This window comes from Molothrus ater, chromosome Z (assembly GCF_012460135.2).
Source record: "Molothrus ater isolate BHLD 08-10-18 breed brown headed cowbird chromosome Z, BPBGC_Mater_1.1, whole genome shotgun sequence".
Taxonomy (NCBI): Eukaryota; Metazoa; Chordata; class Aves; order Passeriformes; family Icteridae; genus Molothrus; species Molothrus ater.
Window position 1 is genome coordinate 33,401,419 of NC_050511.2, and position 19,270 is coordinate 33,420,688.

At 35.9% G+C, this 19,270-nt stretch overlaps 1 protein-coding gene across 1 annotated transcript in view; it reads left to right on the forward strand.

Moving 5' to 3' along the window:
* DENND4C (DENN domain containing 4C) overlaps positions 1 to 19,270 on the forward strand; it is a 72,577-nt gene that overhangs the window by 24,145 nt on the left and 29,162 nt on the right. Inside the window, exons 3-15 of the mRNA XM_054517854.1 lie at positions 1,793 to 2,045; positions 3,024 to 3,093; positions 3,886 to 4,055; positions 5,538 to 5,779; positions 6,630 to 6,696; positions 7,325 to 7,383; positions 8,762 to 8,906; positions 9,246 to 9,421; positions 13,067 to 13,167; positions 16,228 to 16,446; positions 17,444 to 17,589; positions 18,701 to 18,736; positions 18,968 to 19,098. Coding sequence (XP_054373829.1) covers positions 1,793 to 2,045; positions 3,024 to 3,093; positions 3,886 to 4,055; positions 5,538 to 5,779; positions 6,630 to 6,696; positions 7,325 to 7,383; positions 8,762 to 8,906; positions 9,246 to 9,421; positions 13,067 to 13,167; positions 16,228 to 16,446; positions 17,444 to 17,589; positions 18,701 to 18,736; positions 18,968 to 19,098 — 1,815 coding nt within the window. The remainder of the gene's footprint in view (positions 1 to 1,792; positions 2,046 to 3,023; positions 3,094 to 3,885; positions 4,056 to 5,537; positions 5,780 to 6,629; positions 6,697 to 7,324; positions 7,384 to 8,761; positions 8,907 to 9,245; positions 9,422 to 13,066; positions 13,168 to 16,227; positions 16,447 to 17,443; positions 17,590 to 18,700; positions 18,737 to 18,967; positions 19,099 to 19,270) is intronic.

Genomic DNA, 19,270 nt, shown 5'->3' on the forward strand with positions numbered 1-19,270 from the left:
AGCTGCCACCATTGTAGTTGTTTGGGTTCTGTTTTGTTTGAGGCTCTTTAACTTTATGGAGGAGCAAAATAAGTGCTTTTCCAGAATTTTACTTAGCTTAGGAGTAGTTCAGGTACGCCTACTTTTTCTATAAATATCTTGAACCAGTACGTAGTATATTAACACTAATTTTGTGACTTGGAAATGCTGGTACTGGGCTGGTTCTGAGAGTACATATTGTTTAAAATGTATGAAGTCTGATGGTCAGAGTCTTTACAACTGAAACCATTGTTGAATATTGCTGTCCTCCATGAACTAGTTGAATAAATTGGCAGCCTGGTAGCTATATCAATATAGTCCCAACTCATGTGATTTCTTTGCTTTTTTAAAGTATTCTATGTCTGTAATTTATGTCTCTTATCAATACTATGACAAGATTTTTTTTTGTTAAATCATAATAAACAGTAATTTTTGCATATTCCAATTTAATTGTGGAAGTAGTCTTTAAGTAATTTTGGAAGTTTAGTAGTTTTTTTAAAAGTTCTGAGGATAGTTGGATGTGAAAAAAGACTCTTATTTTAGCTTAGACACATGACTTTCTGAAGTTTTCAAATATGTACTTAGTACTAGTCTGTCAAACATTTAACCAAAGGTATTTGGGACAGTAAATATGTATTGCCTGGTTATTTCTTATTTTAACGTTGTGAGGGACTATGAGTGAGAAGCTGGAGATCACAAAGTACAAAGGTTTAATGTGTTACCTTTATCCTATGTCTTGTTATGATAAAAACTGATTTGAAGGTGACAAATACTCTGCACATACTGCAGAGATCCAAGCAAATGGAGCCATTGCATCTTTGGGTGTGGAATGGGAGATAAAGCTTGCCCTGTAATAGCATCTGTGCATTAGAAATGTTTAGGTGTATGTTTTAACTTCCACATTTTTTTCTCACAGTGACTTTCTAATAGCTTTATGTTAGGTAAAGAAACATTATAGCTTATTTAGCTGCTGTGAAGCTGTTAAGGATCTTTTGTTTTTTGCTAAAAATATGATGATCTAAGTTAGTGATCTTGCAAAAAGAAAAGTCATGCACCACAGGAATGTTGTTGTACAGCCACATATAAGATATACAAGATATGTAAGACATATTCTGCTTTCTAGGTGTACAGTCAATTGTACTTACTGTTTCTTCCTTTACTGTGGAACAAAGTATTAGTTTGTCTTCCTGCCTCATTTTCTTAAGCACTGTTATTCAAAGTGTGAATGTCAATTATTACTGGGCTTGGATTGTTTTTTTCTGTAAAAATTCATCTGGGAAGCAGACTTCTGTCCTCTGTTGTGCTTTTCCAAAAATATTTATTTTAAAAAAGCAACCAAACAAACAAAAAACCCCACCCAAACGCAAAAAATACTTAACAAAAAACCCAGAAAAAAACAAGTTTTAAAAGACTTAGCAGTAATTTTAGTGATTAAGTTATTCACTGTGTTGTGTGCCAGCAATTTAAAGTGGAATTTGTATTTATTTTTCATTGATAGTGCAGCATTCCAGCTAGTTCTATGACTAAATCCTTTTCAGTGTAGCTTGATTTTATTTTTCTGAAACTCTGGTTTGTTCCCACAGAGAGTTCAGTATAGTTTTAAATATTTCTGAGCAATTTCTTCAACCTCAGGTACTGCATGATGAAAGAGAATATATGACATTCATGATAAAATGTTGCAAGGATGGCATAGGTTGCTAATGGATGGACAGTTTCTCCAAATTCACGTGAGTAACTGTTTGAATGCTCATGATAGTGTTTCCTTCCTGTGCAGAGTTCTCTACGAGGGGAAGGACCGCATAATTTCGGGCTGTGAGGTGATTCAGGCTACTCCGTATGGTCGCTGCGCTAACGTTAACAACAGCTCAGCTTCTTCGCAACGCATCTTCATCACCTACCGAAGGGCCCCCCCAGTGCGACCCCAGAATTCACTGGCAGTGACAGATATCTGTGTTATTGTTACCAGCAAAGGGGAAACCCCTCCTCACACATTCTGTAAAGTGGATAAGAATTTAAATTGTGGTATGGTGAGTATCTGTAAGATTGAATTTCTTCTTCTTTCATTTTTCTTTTTTAGCCCAACACATATATTTAAAGGAGGAGCTCCTTAAACTCTTCTTAGTACTATTGTAATTGTGTTCTATCACTACGTCAGAATTCCTTCATTCTTTATACCATGTGTGAGATGTCAGTTTTGTAGGTTTTGTTGCTTTGATTTCATTTCATGTTGAAAATTACTGTTTCATATTGATTACTTGCTACTTCAGTTTGCATATTCATGTCTAGGTGTTATTTAGGAGTAGTGCGATGAAGTTTTAATTTTTTTTTTTTTAAGTATCTCTCCCACACCCTTTGGGGATGCTGGCACTTGGGATGAAGCAGAAATGTTTTTTTCTTAGTTATTCGTTAATGCCTGTGTTACTAATGCATTGTAAAGATGATAATTGCTGCTTAGAGTTTCTCAGTGTGCTTTGCTTTAATTGGTTCTCTTTTTTGTAGTTTGTTTGCATTTAGTTTACTTGCGGTGGAATAAGTGAGTTTTTTTTAATAGTAGAGTATAGGTAGCCAAACTGCAAAAACACTATGTCAATAACCAGTTTATAGAAGTACAATAAAAGCTTCAAATTATGACTTATGATGATTAGAACTTGACTTCCTGTAATGCGTTCCCATAAGACTCTACTTTTAAATAACCAAGGAAACATGAAGGTGGAAATTACTCTGCTTCACTTCTGCCCGTTCTTTTGTTGAAATAGGTCAGAGAGTAATGTGGTTGTGTGTGGTGTGGTTATTTTATGTAAATCCTGTAATGTCTGAAAAATGGGAGAAGGGTGAGTTCTCATTTTTGTCACTTACATGCACTCAGCAGCCAGCTGGTCATTTTATTCTGTAATGTTTTTTGTTAAAATACCTGATTTGTTTGTAAAGGGAGTTTATTCAAATGCTTGATTTCTCTTGCTTGTTGTCATCTTTGCTGGTTCTGAGATGAAACTTGTGTCTTTCAGTGGGGTTCCAGTGTATACCTTTGTTACAAGAAGTCTGTGCCAGCTTCTAACTCTTTAGCATATAAAGCTGGTAAGTAATTTTAGAAGCTGTCTTAACATGTTAACAAAAGCATTCAAATGCCTTGTTAAAATAAAATAATAATTTGAAAAATTTAAGTGCTGTCTGTCAGAATACTGGTCTTGGAGGATGTTGGTTGAAATCAGCTTCTCTAATGCCTCCTTTGCTCACCTTATTTTTTCCCAGGGTAAAAAAAGGAATAACATTTCTCTTTATTATTTTAGTTCTTATCATGACAGGCTTGCTAACTGAGGAGCTTTAGCAAACTTTTGTCTTTGCAAACATTACGCATGTAAGAAAAGACTTCATATTTTTTATGTTGGTGATAATGGAGAAGGAGTAATTAAAAACCTGTTCAGGTTTACTTGTATTTCATTCTATGCCTAAACATCTTCTGTTTAATTTGAAAATTTAATGTGTTCCTTTCCTTCAATTCTGCGACTATTTTCTTGTTCTTTATTTGAAGAGAGTGAAAAATATTCTGAAAGATAAATGGCAAGTCTGGCTTTTAAAAAAATTTTAATGCATTGCTAGTGATTATTTTTTGTTTATGAAGAAGCCCAGAAAAACTTACAGAAGCATTGCTGCTGAGTAGAAGTACACCAAATTCCTTTGAAAGGAGTAAATTATCAAATAGAAGTTGAAAGAATAGATAATGAAGTTGCTGTTTCCCAGAACAAGCAAGATGAGCAGCAATAGTAAACCCAGGGTTGTGTAGATGTAGCTATATTTTGTGGAAAATATATTGCTTGTAATATTTAGGGCCTACAGAGCAAATGTGCTTACTTTTCTTTTTTCTTTGAGGCTTACTTTTCAGATATCCTCAAGAGAACTATGAGTCTTTTCCACTGTCAGACTCTGTACCTCTCTTCTGCCTTCCTATGGGAGCTACTATTGAATGCTGGGACCCTCAAACCAAATATCCGCTACCAGTGTTCTCAACATTTGTACTAACCTGCTCTTCAGCGGAAAAGGTATGGCTCCACAAGGTGTTCTTGCTTTTATTTCAGATGGCTGTTATGGAGCTAGATAGGGATTATTTCTTCTGTGTTTGAGAAATACATTGTCTAATACTTCCCTTATAAAGTTATATTTCTTAAACCTTCATGTAAGATGAAACTGGACCAAATCAGGAAGCAGCTGAAGAGTACGTGCTGTTTACTGCTATGTAGGTTGAACTATACACTTAACAAAACCAAAGCTCACAGCACATGGCTTTCTCTGTTCTTTCACGTGATGGGAATGGAAGTGTAGTCTATATATTAAAGATAATTTAACACAGGAATTAACGATGTAGCCAATTTTCAATTGATTATCTTAAAAGACACTTCGATGTGGCTTTATATAAGAGGGTTTGTGACTTTCTGTAATAGGGCTCTGTACATATCTCTGCGTGTGAATTGAAAACTAGTTACCAGAAAGCGGGAAGGCAGGGAGAAGAAAAGTGTGCATTGAGAGGTAGTATGTGAAAGACTCTAATTTGCATGAAGGAATAGATTCAGAACATCTGAATTCTGTATTCTAACATTCAGATTTGTCTGCTGAATCTGTATAAGGCCATCAGCATACAAAGGCACCAAAAATGTATTGTGTGACTTAGGTTACAGGCAGGAATGTAGTAGAGGTACTCCTGATGAAGCAAGGGAGCCTTTGCTTAGGGTTGTTCTCCCAGCTGTTGTTTCAGCTTGCCAATTGTGAATGTGTGTGAACTGTATAAGGGAGTAAGTGACTGTAATATGTTAGTGGCTCTCTGTATCAGTGTGTGATTGATTAGTTCTCAAATAAACAGCAGTTTGGCTCTGTTGTGGTAACAGCTCAACTTCCACTCTGTCTCACTCCCCTAATAAAAAAATTTACATACTTCTCCATTTCCAAACAGAACAAAACCACATTGCTTCAAAATATTAATACTTCTTTTGCTAGGAGGAATGCAGTAGCTGCTACTGGTTTTCTTTCCTTATTCATTTTTGATAAGCTTGCCAGAATAACTCAGTTATGAAACACAAATAGATAAGGAGTATGAGAAAATATCTTTTTAAATAAAATGAGGGAAGTCAAAGCTAAAGTAGTTTTATTGTTTAGTTTGGTAATGATAGGGGAATTTACAGAACAGAAACATTTCATGAGGGTTTGGGTTTGAGATTTTGGGGATGTTTTTGACCTGGATGATTCATGGATAAGGTTTTGTCACAAAATGAAGATTTGTTCCTTCCCTTTCAAGTGAGTATGAATTCTCACTGGTTGAGGAAGGTGCAACAAAAATGAGGAAGAAAGTTCAAGGCATTTTGTTTATAGGGTTGCTTTGTGCATGTTACACAAATGAAGTCATTTCATAAGGTACCACCAAAAGCACTGTAGTGTGTGCAAACTCCAAAGACTTAAAGGTGCATCAAAAGTTCTAACCCATATTCCTGTTAAATACTGGGCCTGCTTAGCTGTTTTTCTTCTTCTTGTAGGTTTATGGTGCTGCTATCCAGTTTTATGAGCCTTATCCCCGGGAGATGCTAACAGAAAAACAGCAATCACAGCTGGGTCTTCTGACAACTGTAGAGAGAAAAGTGATTACTTCCAAGTCCATCAATTCAAACAAATGCATCTGTCTTCTCTCACACTGGCCTTTCTTTGAAGCATTTCGAAAATTTCTCATGTTCATCTACAAGCTCTCTGTCTCTGGACCTCATCCTCTTCCCATTGAAAAGTATGTAAAACATTTTTGAAGTTGCTGTGGGAATGTAGTCAGTAGCTCAAGAAATCATGTGATTTGTGCATGTCACAGTTGCTATAGTTGCTATAGTTGATCCACCATTGTGTTTGCACTCTTTAGCTTATGTTGTACTGGTAGAAATTATTGCTGCTTCTGTTTAATAGTACTGGCTCTTGCAGTGCCAGCAAAGCTAACTGGATTTTAGTCTGGGTCTTTTTTAGAATATGTCAAGCCTGTTTACCTTTCTTTTAGCTACATTGAGCCCAGAACAGGCTGTGCTGTGATACATGCTACATTTCCAGTCCTGTGTTTTAGCTTAGTAATTGTAAGCTCAGTAATGCTGTACATCAGTGGTGAATATCTATGTTTGTTTCCAAGCATTGCTGCTAATTCATGTCTATGATTATGTGTGCAAACTCTGCAGAGGATGTTTGTCATGGTCCTGAAAGTTTGCTGGAAAATGATGTTACATTCAAGTAGGATAGATGTTAAGAAATCCAACAAAATACTTTCTCTTAGCAGAATCTCTTTAGAAACTGGAGAACAGGGTTAGGCTGCCTGGGATTTGAAGTGGCTTCATACTGGCCTAAATGCCAGTATGTTCTTATCTTTTGCTTACATATCTGAAGCTGCTAGTATTAATTTTCAGGCATGCAATTGAGTGAATGAAGCTTCTTCATTTTGGCTTGCATAAACAGGCTCTTGGACTTTTTAAAAGAGTAAAGAAATCTTAAAAGTCTTTCTAAAAAATGCTACCATATTACTTCTAAAATGTAGTTAACATTGTTTTCAGCCCTTCATTACACCCTGGTACTGTTTTGCTAGTATCTTGTCTTCTTTGCAGGCATATATCCCATTTTATGCACAATATACCTTTCCCTTCACCACAAAGGCCAAGGATTCTTGTGCAGGTAAGCAACAATTTTCATTCATTTTAAGCTGCAGTAACAGCAAACTGCCTCTTTCCTTTGGTTTCTTTCTTTATTTTTTTTACTTGGGTTTGAATACATACCTCCTGGAAGAGAGAGGGAAGGAGGTGGATGGGCTGGCCTTCTCTCACATTGATACAATCCTGGGACAACTTAGCAAAGGAAACAAACTCATACTTCAGGTGGTGTGGATGGCAGAAGTGTCCTACTTGCACTTTTGAAATATCTGCCATGTATTATGCTTTCATTTTATAGGCACCATTTGCATTACCTCAGTGGTAGGGTTGTTTTCTGTCTTCCCCTCATTTGTCCACCCACTGCTGTGGGGCAGAGGTTAGTCCCCTGGGGTGCTGTCTCTTGTGCTTCTCTGTTTAGTCACCCAGCAGCAGTTACATTCTCAACATGAGTCACAGACGATTTCCTGTAATTCTCAGAATTGTTTCAGTGACTAATACAAGCTCTGTTCACTTAGTGAACCCGAGTCCCAAAGTCACTGTGTCTGTATGCCAGGCAGTTTATGAGACAATGGATATATATTTATATTGGAATGTTAAACTGTATTAATTTTGGGGTTGTTCTTGTCTATCACATATTACTTTATGTGTTTCAGCTTTCTGCCCATGATGCATTAATATTGTCACAACCAGTTTCTACACCATTGCCATTAAGGTATCGTTATTAATGCTTTAAATGTATGCTACTTGAAAAAATCAGAGACAAACAGGAGTCAGTCATAGAAGACAGTCAAATATTAGTGCAATATCATGAGGTATTATAAACAGGAAGCTCAATATATGTTTATAATGTTACGCAGTCTTGTCTTGACATACATGTGCCCCTTGTGGAGGTATAAGATCACTTATTACCCTGAAAGAAAGATGAATTGCCAGATCATTGCAGGAACTTTAAAGGAATAATAAGGCATTTGGAAGGAGAAAAAAATACCCATATTTAAAGATCCTGTGTATTTTCAGAACCAGTGTAGTAAGCAAAATTTAATAGCATAGAGACTGCTATCTTGCTTTTTTCTCCTTTTTGCATCCAAGAGAGACAATAACATCAAGCAGCTAGGTGAAATCCATGTTTGCACAAGTGTGCAAACATTTCGGGAATTCAAGGGTATACCTCCAAATTAGTATTTGTGCTTGAAGGTTGATGCAGTGTCTGTGGATGCTTCCTGCATCTTCAGGGTTAGACCTCCCTATGATTGTGACACATGGTTTTATTTTAACACTTCTGTTCATCTTTGTTTTCAAGTTAAAAACCAAAATCTTCTCCCTTTTTATTCTCTCCACCCATTATCATATAATATTCTAACATTATCATACAATCATATGATTATATGATGATAACATTATCATATAATATTCTTTATGCAGAATCCCATCTTTAATCAGATTTGTTACACAAGCATTTGGATAAAAAATTGCAGCCAGGCACTAAATTGCCAAACAACATGTAAGAATCTTTTTAGGGACAGATTTTACACCCATGTACTCATAGATGTCAGTACAATTCCTAAATGCATACAGTCTCAACAAACTGATTGGAGGCTAAACCGCAGAAAATAAATGTATGTCTCCAACAGAATGAGGGATTAATTTTGACTCACACAGGAATTTGATGCTGTGGTTCTAAGATCAAATGGATACTCTAGTCCATGATTCTTGTGTGAGATAACTGATCATATGAAACTGCTGGTGTTATTTTTGTTTGAATTAGCAATTAGCTTTGCTTTGTTGGTGTGACGACAAGATGCCAGTGCATGTCTGAGAAGAGAGTGCTGTAAACAATGCAAATTTAGCACTAGCATGGTTTAGTGTATGTTTCTTTAGCAATAGAATTTAAATTTAGGTTTCTTTGGGGTAGTACAAGCCTTAAAATTATGTCATAGCTATTAGTTAGATAGGTAGGTGTTTGATGTGTATTAGCACCATTCAGCTAGTTGATCCCAAATACTGACAGTTGTCAGAAAATTTGATAGTAGTGTATTTTTTTTTAAACTCTAACATTTTTCTTTTCTTCTCCTTTCCCATCCACTCCTTAGTGGAGCAAACTTTAGCACTCTACTCATGAATCTTGGACCGGAAAACTGTGCCACTCTGTTACTCTTTGTATTACTAGAAGGCAAGATCCTCCTCCATTCCCTTAGACCGGCTGTGTTGACAGGAGTTGCTGAAGCTGTAGTAGCTGTAAGTACAAAGTGTTCTGTACTGCAGTAAGAGAAATTGATTTAAACATCACAGTTGTACAAAGGCTTTAAGTTAAAATTACTGATGTATTAAATGGTCATAGTAATAGCATTTAGTTAAATTGCTCTATCTAGTAACTCTTAGAAAGACCATGATTTTTGCATAGCTAACTGAGAGTTACACTGTATTAAAGTAACAAACTTAGGGACCTTTTTCTGATAGTGTTACAAAGCTTTTAGTAATTTCATTTCAATGTGCTGCAAGTAACTTCTTGTTTTTTCTTGTACAGTATCTGTTGTCTTTTTTTAATGCATTTATTTAATTTAATTTTTCCTTCAGATGATATTTCCATTTCAGTGGCAATGTCCATATATCCCCCTCTGTCCTTTGTCTCTGGCCACCGTACTCAGTGCACCTCTTCCATTTATTGTTGGAGTTGATTCACGATACTTTGATCTGTACGATCCACCACAGGATATTGTGTGCATTGACTTAGACACAAACATGGTCTACATGTAAGTTCTATGGAGATTTTACATTTTTCTGTAGATGAAGAGATTGCTGAAGTGCTCAGGAGAAAAGATTGTTAAATACTGTTTGATCCAATATGGTTTGTTTCTTACTGTCCCTTTTTTTTTCTCTCATTTCTAAAGCTATAAGTAAATTAAAACTTTGTAAGTCAAGGATCAACACTTCTGCATCACATTATTATAGGAAGTGTGATCTTGCTATAAATGTAGTAACAATGATAAGTACTAGGGAAAGGATTTTCCCCCTGTACTGGGTGCTGCTGAGGCCATATGCTGTGTTCCCAAATGCTGTGCTCAGTTCTGAGCACTTCACAAGAAAGACGCTGAAGTGTTGGAGCATGTCCAGAGAAGGTGGTGAAGGGTCTGAAGCACAAGGAGTGTGAGGAGCAGATGAAGGATCTGGGGTTATGTAGTGTGTAGAAAAGGATCCTGAGGAAAACCTTATCACTCCCTACAACTGCCTGAAGGGAGGCTGTAGCCAGGTGGAGGTCAGTCTCTTGTCCAGGTAACAAGCAGCAAGACTAAAGGAAATGGCCTCAAATTGCACCATGGGAGCTTTAGATTAGATAGTAGGAAAACTTTATTCACTCGTGTTCAGGCTTTGGAATTGACTGCTCAGAGAAGTGGCTGAATCACTAGCCCTAGAGGGTGTTTAAAAGACATATAGATGCATTGCTTGTTTTAGTGGTGGACATGGTTTTGTGGTAGTCATGACAGTGTTATTTAAATGGTTGGACTTGATCATTTTAAAGCAACCTACATAAACATGAATGCTTCAGGATCTTTCATAATAACTCTTGACACTATCTTGAACTTGGGCTACTTTATATTAGCGTTCATAAAGAAATTTTTCTGAAATTACAAGGACCATGTTTTTTGTGAGACCAATCAAGCAAAATTTGCTGTCTCACTACATTAATTTGAAAATATTTTAACTTAATTGTTGTATTGTAATATAGTACTTTTCTTAAATTGAAGTATTCCTTGAACAGTTTCTTTGCACCTTCTTGAGGAGAGGCTAATTCAGAATAATTCTTCTGTGTTTCTATAATGTGAGCACAAATAACAGAAAGGAAAAAATTTTTTTTTCAGTATTTAATAACTACTTTTCCATTTTTAACTAGAACATAAATAGAAAGATGGATCTAAGCTAGTTCAAGATGAGGGTGATCATCACTAATTCAAGTGCACATCTTTGTGCAAATTTTGTTTTACTTACCATGTAATTTTTTAACTCTCGACTTTTTTTTTTTACTCACTTGAGTTAGAGTTAGTAATTTGACCTGTGGATCAGTGAAATGCTTACAGGATTTTTACTGTCTCAGAAGGACCCTTCCTCTACTGATGCCAATGTTTCCTTTACATTACTGACATACATTTTTTTGTTAGTAGCATCACAGGAAATGATAAACAATGAAACAAATTGTGTTTGTTTTTTCTATGTGGTGTTTTTTTCTCCTTCCCCTAAGTCTCCATGAAAAACACTTCAAAAATAATTTTCATCAGTTTATAACAAAGTATTATGCCACCAAGAGAATAATTGTCGGTATTGTGAAAGAAGAATGTATTGAATAAAGTCATGACAGGTAACTTAATAATTTGAAGATACTTGCAGGGAAAAATACCTCAGTATTTTTGTTCATAAGTAGGATGGAAGTTGAGGATTGTGTTGCAGAAAAATAGAGATGAAACCAGGAGAATTTGCAGGGAGATAGGGATATCAAGATGCTTTAGGACTGTTAGAAAGACCAAGTACCAACATTACTTGGATTGGTTGTTGAACTAAAAATCTACTAGTGGCTGACCTCTTATGAGGCAGTCAGCTGGAAAGGCTTTCCCACCCTTTCTTTTACTGTCTTATAAGCCCATTTCTCTTTCAATAGTGAATTGATCTCTTCTGGTTTTGCTGCCCATTTTTCATTTATCCTATCTATAGATAGGATAGACTTTCAGAGGAGTTTGGCATCTGTAAGTTTTGACTTTGGTAAATGTGAGGTATTGGTAGCTGTGTTACAAAGCATTTTTAACCTGGCAATGAGTGTATCTTTCAGTTTTGGAGGTGTGTAGGTAAGCCCAAATCTCCATAAAGCACTTTGTGTTGAAAATAATATAAAATTATGAAAATACTGTGTTATTAGTGAATAAAGATTTTTTTTTAATTTAATTTTATCCACATCAGTTTCTGGCCCTTTTTAGTTCTATGGCAATGCAGTAGTGCTGGATTTATTTGTTTGCTTGTTTAGGTGTAAAAGCATTTAATAGCACTGTTCCTGCTTAAGACTGCTTAATAGAAAAATCAATTTCTAGACCAAGTATGCTGCTTTCTTAAGCTATACCAAAAAATACTAAACACTTTTTATTCAAAATAAATAATAAATAAAATACCTAAATATCTAAAATAAAATAAAATAATTTAAAAATAAGTAAAAATATCTTTTATTCATTCAGCATCTTCCTTATTATTTTTAATTTTTAATTTTTTTAACTCTCTCTGTGATACTTAATGAGCCTTCAATGTTGGCTAGTCTTTTTAGGGCAAAGATTTGAAAGTTTGTTTTATTTTCTAAGGAGGATTTTTTTCCTGTCACCTTTTGGAATGTTACTACTTATATTGTTTATAGGCATGCCATTATTGTGGGGGAAAAATGGCCAAAGGCATCCAGAAGGATGAAATTTTTTCTTCAACTCCATGAACTCACTCTTCCTTTCTAAGATATTTCTGTGTTCATGCCAATAAAGCAAATAGTAATGGAACAAGTATTTCACAGATGCAAAGTGCAAAAACAACTAGTCCCAGTATCAGCTTGGGTACTAATAAGTGGTTAGGTTTCAGGGCAAAGAGGTTTGTTATATTCTCTCTAACAGCAATTCTCTCCCATCTTCTGCCTTCCAGAAAGAGGCATAGGAGTTCTTGGGATTTATTTCCTTCTCTTTATTTATATCCAACTGCTAAAGGAGGTCTATTATATCTGTTGCTGTCGTTAAAGGAGATGAGCATCCCTTTAAGCAATTTACCCCACTGCTTAATCAACCACATAATTTTCCAGCTGTGAACTGAATTCCCAGCTGTGAACTGAATTCCCAGTCTTTCTAGTACCTGTTAGACTATGAAGATGGGACTGGGTTGCCATAGACATATAGCAAAGTACCGTATGATCATCAAGTTTTCAGACTGATCTGGCTTCTTTCAGTATCATGTTGTACTCAGAACTGCCTTTATTTGAAGGAGCAGTAGTATGGCAGGTTTATGCACTGCTGTAGTCTAGAAATAGACTTTGTATAATACTCACATACAGAAGAGTGTGCTTCAATAATATTGGCAAGGCTGATAAAAAATCTGAAAGAGAAATCATCTATAAAGCCTAAATTAAGTCTGAAGGCAGATCTCCTTGCAGACTGGAGGAAACTCTACTCATTACTCACTTTATACTGTTGTGTATCTGAATAAATAAAATTCTGAGTTATGTCAGTCCCATTTTTTTATTTTTAACAAATAGGTACAGTGACAAGATTTCAAAATAATTTTAAGGTACTGTCTTCTGTAAATGAAGCGACTTAAAGCTGTTCACAGTATTCTTTTTTATATTGTCTCTATTTTATATGTCCTTTTTTGTCTTTCCTGTGTTTTAGATCAGATGATAAGAAGAACACCAACTGGAAGCAGTTTCCTAAAAAGCCATGTAAAAGTCTTCTCAGCACCTTAAAGAAACTTCACCCACAGCTTGCAGCAGGTGAAATAGATACAATAAGAACTTCTAATTAGTATATAAATGTAATTATTTCCTCCTATCACATGCAGTGTGGTTTTTTTTTTTGTTAGACTCTTTAAATGTGAATTCTTAGAATTGAATCTCTTTTTTTTCCTTTAGCCATGTTCATGTCCAGCCTCTCATCCAGCAGCACCCTCAGGTCCTTGGCAGAGATCTGTTCATCCCCCAGCCTGTGCTGATACTGGGGGTTTCCCTGCCTCAGGGTGAATCATCTTGCACTTGGTCTTGTTAAAACTTAGGAGATTTCCATGGGCTCAGTTCATGAGTTTGTCCAAGTCCCTCTGGATGGCATCCCATTCCTCAGGCATGTCAACAGCATCATTCAGCTTGATGTCATCTTCAAATTTGCTGAGGGTGCACTCGATCCCTTTGTCTGTGTTATTGATAATAAATAACACAGGCCCTGATATGGACCCCTGAGGGACGCCACTGATATCCATCAGGGCTCTAAACCATTCACTGCTAACCTCTGGATGGGACTAACCATTTTCTTATCTATCTTGCAGTCCACCTGTCAAATCCATCTGTCTCCAGTTTAGGGAGAAGATGTTGTGGGGGTCTGTGTCAAAGGCTTTACAAGTTCTAGAGATCTCTAGCCCTTCCCTGGCCCACTGATGTAGTCACTCCATCACAGAGGGTCACTGGGTTGGGCAGGCTGGACTTGATCTTGGTGAAGCTGTGCTATTGTCTCAAGTCACCTCCCTGCTCTCCCTGTGCCTTAGCACAGCTTCTAGGATGATCTATTCCATGATCTTCCCAGTCACAGAAGGGAGGCTGATGGTGTGGTAGTTGCCTGGGTCCAGTGCTTGTGAATATCTTAGATAATGACTTTTCTACCACAATAACAGAGTAGCTAATTTTTGGCAAATGGTTTTGTCAAAAGAAAAATAACGACTGGCTGTATTCAGTCTAATGTCTTTGACAGATAAGAGCAAAGTTCTAACTGATAACAGTTTTCAGGTATTGTTTCTTTCTAACTGAAAATAGATTCTTTCAGGTAAGATGGTTCAGGGCATGTAAAGTTATATTGTTATGGGGAAGGAAACTATGATGACCTCATAGGTGTACCTAAGATACAGAAAATTCATAAATGACAAAAGCAAAAAATTATAATAATTAAGAGATAGGTGTTCCTGCCTTAGTTTTCTATGATTTTTTTTTCAAATATCCTTTATTTCATCTGTTAGAAAATCTTAACTTTTACATTTATCAGCAGTGCATATCATTCATTAGGAACTACTTCCTAATTCTGTCTTGAGCATAACCAGTGGTCTCTGTTAAATATTTTTTCTATTTTGGCAATATTATAATAGCTGTGTTGTAATATTTATTTATATTTATGTTGAGGTATTTTATTATTATAACTGATATTTTTGTTATAAGTGTGGAAATGTTATTTTCAGCAATACCTGCTGCTGGTTTTTTAAGAATGCAAGTGTAAACTCTAGATGTCACTTACTTTTTTCCACCATTTGGTGCACTAAAATGTTAGTATTGATGTTAGAAAAGTAGTTTTAGATGTGTATTCTTCAGGATAGGAAAAACACGGTGTAACAAATGAGCGGTTTAGGTCACTTAAAGAATCAGTGGCAAAGCTATTGGCAAAAGCAGGTTTGATATGAATTTGCAAAAGCACAACAAAGTTCAGTAGCAAGATTCACTCTATCACTGATGACGAGCAAAATAAAAATCAGATTAGAATCAAGGTAGAATGATTTTAACAAAGTCTGGAAATGCAAAGGGGCAAGGGTATAAAAAGCTAGGGGAGACACTTCTGTAGAGTAAAGAGGTCCTCAAGAGTCAGAGAGGACCCACTTGCTTTCTAAATTCCTGATGAAGCCTAGGTGCAACTGAATCCAAAGTCAGATTTAGACCAAGGGGCCAAATCCAAACTAAGCCCCAGGTTTGTCTAAAGGATTTAGCAGCACTTAGTCGTTGACTGATAAAACGTTTACAAAGTGATTTAAGAAGATGTACTGTAAGCACCACAGTAACTTCATTACAGATCTGAGATGGAAATATTGATACTGTACTTGCCATTGTGTGTTTAAATTCCTTGACACGCACATGCACACAGACCCAAAGAATTGTATGCAAATGTGTATGTACTTGTTGAAAATTCACTTTGAGTTCAGTGAGATAATCCCATCCCTTGATAACACTCAAGGGATGACAGGTTGAGCTTTGAGGATTTGGTGATACCCAGTACTGGAGGGGGTAGCTCTGACCCTGTCAGCAGGTTTCAGCAATGGTCCTCAGAGTATGGCATGGCAAACTAGAGAGCTGGTGGGCTCAGAGAGGTCCCACTGAGAATTAGGTGCTGGTGCAGTCATAGCTGCCCAGGAGAGCTAAGCAGGCCTGGCTTAGGACTAATCTTCATAGTGTCACAAAATTAGTCTTCAGTCATCTGTCAGTCTTCATCCTGTGGACTGAAAACTACTGGAATTTTCCTCAAAAGTCCAGTAGTAATAATAATAATAATAATAATAACAACAACAACAACAACAACAACATTCTGTTTAAGCTATGATTCAGTCAAATAGTGTTCCAAGACTTTCCATTAGGCAAGAACTGTTCTTTAGGCAGCAGCAGTTCCTGAGAACAGCCAATGTTTCCAGTGAGCTGAAGGGGACCTTAACTGCTCAGAAGCCATTAATCAAGCCCAAGACCTAGAGAGAATGCCTGAGGAAACTGGAGGTTATAAAGCAGCCCAAAAGGAGCTTGGCTGGGGTAGGGAGTGTAAAAAACTACCACACATGGTGCTTTGTGTTTATATTTAAAGACTATATTCAGTTGAGTATGAAGTAACATTAACTGATCTGACATCCTTGTTTTGTGTCACAGACTGCTACATGAGTTAGGAAAATACACTTTTGAGGTAACTTTTAATGTCAATCCATTCAACTGGAAAATAATCACGGGATTTTTAGTGCTTATCACTTATGAACATGGGCAAATAGAAACAAATTTTTGAATGCACTGAATTTTTATTAAAGGCTTGTATGTGTTGCTCATTGCTAGTTCACAGGAAGACTCAAGAAGGCTCTGCAGTGGAAATGACTCCTATAGAGGCAGATTTCTCCTGGCAGAAGAAGATGATAGAACTTGAGATGTTGATCCAGGAAGCATTTCTCCGTTTCATGGCATCTATTTTGAAGGGTTACAGAACATTCCTCAAGCCAATCACACAGGCACCTTCAAATAAAGCAACTGCTGCTGATTCATTGTTTGATCATCAAGGTGAGGGTGAGGCAAACAAGCTGCTGATAGCAGTGGCAGTTACTACTTCAGAGCTGAAGAGCTGCATAACTTTAAAAGGTCAAAGTTCCCTTTGGTTGTACAGTTCTTGGCAATATTTAAAATTGCAGTTGTCTAAAGTTAAGCTATTCAGAGTTGATTGGAACACAGATACATACATATAGGACTGCAGGTTTGCACTAGCTCCAGTATTAGAAAAAGCTTTTTTTTAATAGCATGATGCCCTCTCGTCATGGCATATTCTGCAAGGGCATCTCTTGGGAATTAAAAAATATTTCTCAACTTATATGATGCAAAAATGCTAAAAGCCCAGTAATGAGGAGTGAAGTAATGATCTTGATAGAAATGGAAAAATAGTAGAAAATGGGGTAAAAATCAGAAATATGGCAAGCAATAAATGATAGTTGGCAAATGTCACTTCCTTTATCACTGTTAACTATTCAGATCTGTTAATGAGTCAGACACTACAAAAATGTCACAGGGGTTTTGTCAGTGGTGGTGTTTTGGGTCTTGTTTCTTCTTTTGGGGTTGTTGATTTTTTTAAAATTACTGGATAAGATATTTGAGAAGAGATTTTTAGGTAATCATTTGTAGAGTTTTCAATTTTATCAAGCCCATCCCCTTTTAGAATAACGTAATTTTTATTTTAGTATTGTTTTAGCTGTTGGATGCTTTTGTACAAGGTCATCTTTTTCTTGCACAATGAATCAACAAACAAAGTGAGAAGGGATTACATGGGTGTGACTGGTTGCCAAGGATGAAAAAAAATAGCTATTAAAAATGCTGTTAATTTTAATCTTCCAAGTGCAAATAGATATAAGTAGTTGTTAATGATAAAGCAAATACTTATGTATTAGCATCTTCAGAAATTTATATTGATTATTGATTTATGTGATTAATGTTTATTAACTCATTTCATGTATTAATTTCTTATGGAACTTTAACTGGTATTTAGTTTTGTGTTCCCTTTTATTACCAGGATTTTTAAAAAGCAGAGACCGGGCCTATACAAAGTTTTACACACATCTCACCAAGACGCAGATATTCAGCCGCTTTATTGAAGAGTGCAGTTTTGTGAGTGACAAGGATACTGGCTTGGCATTTTTTGATGACTGCATAGAAAAGGTGAAAAATATACTACTACATAATATTCTTCTGTTCACTTTGTGTTACTGTCCTGTCCTTTAGTTGGGAAGGTACATAACTTCTGCAGGGAGTATTCAAAAGGATTGAAATTCTTGGTGGTTATTGCTTTTTCCTTTCTTTATCTTCTTGTGTGGTCATAATTCCTGTGTTGTTGGAGAAAATTTTAATTAAAAGCCTGTAGGATTTCAATGTATAAGATAATGCGAGTATTACCAGTAGCTGACACTTCAGGAAAATACCATCCATGTCTTCCCATTAAATGTTAATTTCCTCCCTCTAATGTAGAATTGCTACCAGTGGCCATGACCAAAAACATCATTGTAGTTTTTCCCACAATTTCAACTTTAAACATGCCTAGTGTTTCAGATGTGGTCAGGGCTGGTTTATGTAGTTTTTTCATTACATGCATGTTTTAGGAGAAAGATTGCTCCTTTTTTTTTCTTTTTATTTTTTTAATGTAGTTACATCAGTATAGTTTTGGTCGAGATATGAAATGCAGTTTATAGCTTCATCTTTGAAATTCCAAGTTCACAATATTAAAGTTACGAGCTATGGAATTGTATTTTTTTTAAGGCATATGTATATGGTTCTTTTTGGGAGGACCTTCATATTAATAACAAGTTTTTATAGACTGTGAGTCTTTGATTCAGTATTGATTCTAATTAGGTTAATATTTGTGAATGGACAAAAGAGTTTATTTGCCTTTTATTTTCTCTGCTAAATGTGGGGTATGCATCTAGAGAATACTTTGTTAATAATTTATTACTGCAGGTTGTCATATTGGAAATAGCTGCAAAACAGGAATTTCTCTCAACTAAATAAAATGAAAGCACTTTTCCTTTGATAGATTGAGGGTTTTGTATTCAGTAGATAATGTCAGCAGATTGAAAGTATGCTGATTACTGAATTACTGATTACTGCTGATTCTTCACTGAAGTATTTGAAAAAGAGGTTAATTGCTTCTATAGTAATATGGAAAATTGCAATTTCTTCTTCAATATTTCAGCAAGTGGCACAAGTTTAATATAATTATTTAGGATTTTGATTTTGAGTTGAGAAGAAACTCTTAATCTTTTTTTTCTTTTCCCAGCTCTTTCCAGATAAAGGAACGGAAAAAGGAGAGAAGGTACTTTTGCCCTTGAAAATGTTTAGGAATATCTGATCATGAAATAAAAATGGAAATACAAGGCTGTGGACTTGATATTTGAGTAATTAGAACAAGTATAATTTATATATATCCAGTCACATACAGTGTATATTAAATATATTTTTTACATATTCCAACATAATTGACATTGTAAAGGACATTTTGTTACAAAGACAAACTCTGTACTTAATGTACAAACTCTGTTTTCAGGTTGATGTAGATTCTGTTGAAGATACACGCTTGATTGAGCTTGATGAGTCACAAAAAAGTGAACACACAGTATTCATAATGCCACCAGAACCACCTGCTGATGATGGACAGGACCGAGTACCAAAATACAGGTACAAGTTAGACAGTCACATAGAGTGAAACTAGGGTGTCTATGATGGTTAGCAGGGCAGATGTTCTGTGCTGGGGCAAGACTTGCCTTAAGACAGTATTCAGAAGAACTCTTTAAAAGATATGAACTGCCCAGAATCTGGTAAGTTTCTGATCCTCTAGAAGTCAGTGTTT